The 3,013-nt window shown below is 44.1% G+C and overlaps 1 protein-coding gene across 1 annotated transcript in view; it reads left to right on the forward strand.

Annotated features, from left to right (window-relative positions):
• LOC104959444 (GRAM domain-containing protein 4-like) overlaps positions 1-2,631 on the forward strand; it is a 14,289-nt gene extending 11,658 nt beyond the window's left edge. The window contains exons 3-4 of the mRNA XM_010787341.1: positions 2,048-2,168; positions 2,513-2,631. Coding sequence (XP_010785643.1) covers positions 2,048-2,168; positions 2,513-2,631 — 240 coding nt within the window. The remainder of the gene's footprint in view (positions 1-2,047; positions 2,169-2,512) is intronic.
• The last annotated feature ends 382 nt before the right edge of the window (positions 2,632-3,013 follow it).

Below are 3,013 nucleotides of genomic sequence, written 5' to 3' on the forward strand. Positions count from 1 at the left end.
ACATTTCTGTGTCAGGTCTGCACTGAGGCAACCCCACAAACATTGTGCTTCTAGAGGCCGAGGACAGAGACGAAGTAGAAGAAGAAGAAGAATGGATTGAGGATAAAAAAGATGACTGAGGATAGGGATATCAGTCAGTCAGTGGAAGTCTATAAACAAGAGGAACAAATGGTGACCGGACTCGGACAGTTCAATCAGTCCTGCCATCATTTTAAAAGTGATGTTTCTGTCGCTGCAGTCACAGCCGTTGCTAAACAGGCAAAAAAAATGTATTTGAAGAAGTAATGCTATCATTTTGAAATCAATACAATTATGTTAATAACGATTAATTTGTGTGAAACGTTGATTCATTTACTAAGTAGACATGTAGTAAGTGGGATAATGTGGAGCTAGCCAGTCATTTTTTGCGAATACTTTATACTACCACGACAGGGTGACCAGAACCCCCGACACATGACTGCCTTGCCGTAGGTTATCCCTTACATACAGTATGTACTTTACTCGCATATATTTTCCTTTACTTGTTTCTTTTGTCGTGGGCGATACACTGACTTTGTTCTAGTAGAAATGACAGAAAGATAACCGGAGGTGTTGATTGAGACTTATTTGCAATTTAGATTTCCTAATGCAATGTGGAAAATTAGTATTCTACACCAGACCGAAGGGATAAGTCTTACATTTATAATCGGTTTTGCTCAGTGACCTTACGTCCACCTTGAGCAGAACTAACAGCTACATAATCAAAAGCGTGGGAGTGGACTGAAGCAAAGTTAAATCGCATAAATTACAAGTTGTGATGCTTTAACGCTTTCAATCGTAGAATACAAAGTCATGGTAAAGATACTGGAGGACACAGTGAGGTTGGAGGAGGCAGAGGGGGGAATACGATAATTCATCAGCCGATTATCGTCCTCGGTGACGTCAGTGCTTGACCTACTTTTCATTACAGGAGGCGCCGACTGAGATTTGATTACCTCGTTAAATAACATGAACTTGAACGTCCTGTCCTTATTGAGTTGCATTCTGGCAACCAACCACAGAGCTGTGGCTGATCATCGTAATGCAGCAAAAGTTCTTTACACTCCCGCCGCCTGCTCCCGACATTTCATTCACACACCCTCTTTAATCTTTCCGTCTCTATCCTTCACTCAGCATCCTTTTTCCTCTCCGTGACACACTCCCAAAAGAGGCATTTATTTGTCTTCTCTGAAGTGCATATTTATTCAGGGACACTCTCTCCATCCTTGTCTCCATGTCTCCCCACCCGCTTATTTTGTTAAGCGTTTTGGCTCGCCCCCAAAGCACAGTTTTCCGGTCAATGTCAGTTTTGTGCTATCGCTCTTTCTCCCTCCCTGGCACTCCCGTGCTGCCTCTTTGCGGAGAGCACATCCGCCAAAGGCATTGCGGTGGTGTGTCTACGCAGGGACACACACAAACCCATGCTGTCGGGGAGAAGCTGCTGCAGCCTGTGTGTGTGTGTGTGTGTTAGTCTTTTAAAGGACCCTTGCTGTAGTCGAGCAGGAAATTCTCAACCTGCAGTGCTCATCATCCGCTAGCAGCTAGCCGTCTCTCCCCTCCTCTCGCTCTTTTCCTTTCCTCTCCCTCCTCACACTCTGTCCCACATTCCTCTCCTCTCTGACAAAGTCGTCACCTCTCCCTCATTCACTCGATACACCTACACAGATGTTGTGTTGCTAGCTGTGTGTGTTAGGGGTTTAAAGCCCTGAGTCACAAGGGTGTGTGAGTCATCAGTGTTGCCGTAGTTGGAGGAAGGGATTCTCCTCTATTTTTCGCCTCCTAGCTCGCTACAGCTGGACTCAGACCGGGATAGGACGCGTCAGTGTGAGTCATGGTGCCATCCTATTCCATATGTGTGTGAGTGTGTGTGTGTTAGATCATATGGGATTCCCCTGCTTGTGTTCTGTTGTTATGAAGTCATTCTAAAACCAAATCTTTTTGTTGTTTTTCTTGTTTGTGGATGCAAATGTTTGTGTGTGTGTGTGTTGTGTGTGTGTGTTGTGTTGTGTGTGTGTGTGTGTGTGTGTAGGCTGGTTCGGGGTCTCCCACCATGGCTGCGGCCATCCAGGACTTCCAGAGGTCGGAGTCAGACCGACTCAACGAAGTCAAAGGTCACCTGGAAATTGCCTTACTCGAGAAACATTTCCTACGTAAGTATACGCACACGTGCACGCACTCAAAGCAAATGAACAGTCTAAGAGTATTGCGTTGGGTACGTGTTATGCCAATAACAATTAAATGTGTTGCTCTGTTTCTATTGGTAGTGTTTACTGGTTTTAATTTCCCGCAGAATGCTTTGTCATCTATTTTCAGTTAGAGATTCCTCTCATTACCCAGAATCCCCCTTGCCAGTTATCAGAGAAAAGTCCTGTACTTGTGTCGTTAAGACTGTGGTTATACAGTTTGTGAGGGTTGTCTGTCTGCAGCAAAAGTCTAGAGATAGTGACTTTGTGATGTGGAGATACAGCCTGTTTCTATGATCTCTTATCTATAGCGCCTTTCCGACCAAATGGTGACTGCAGCAGGAAGCCTCTGTTTGATGAGAGGCTCTTGTTAAAGTCGGCTGTTGCTGAAATGAAAATCTCTCCTCATCACCCTACGCTGGCTTACTGATGTCTCAGCTATTTATTGAAACAATAAACATGCTCTTGGTTGTGTTTCTTTTGAGAGGGATCAACTTACAGCTTCTAATGAGATCTAGCTCTTGTCTCTAGGGAAGTTCAAAGCACTTTTATGGTAGGTTGATTTGGATAATGGCGAATGAGTGTAATGTTTCTCTTACAGTTGTTATTGTGTGCATCAGCTTTTAAGCTACGAGCATCTTGTGTCTGCTTTGTGGTTTCACAGTCTCTCAGGAGGTTGTGCATAGCGTTCAGCTTCTGTCTGCATCTGGGCTGTAGCAGACCAACATAACACACCATTGTTATGCTTTTTACTTAATGAAATGTGTTGCTCTAGTCTAGTCAAATGTAAAGCTATAATAATACCCAAATGT

Source organism: Notothenia coriiceps, unplaced genomic scaffold (genome assembly GCF_000735185.1).
Source record: "Notothenia coriiceps isolate Sejong01 unplaced genomic scaffold, NC01 NC01_scaffold00030217, whole genome shotgun sequence".
Classification (NCBI taxonomy): domain Eukaryota; kingdom Metazoa; phylum Chordata; class Actinopteri; order Perciformes; family Nototheniidae; genus Notothenia; species Notothenia coriiceps.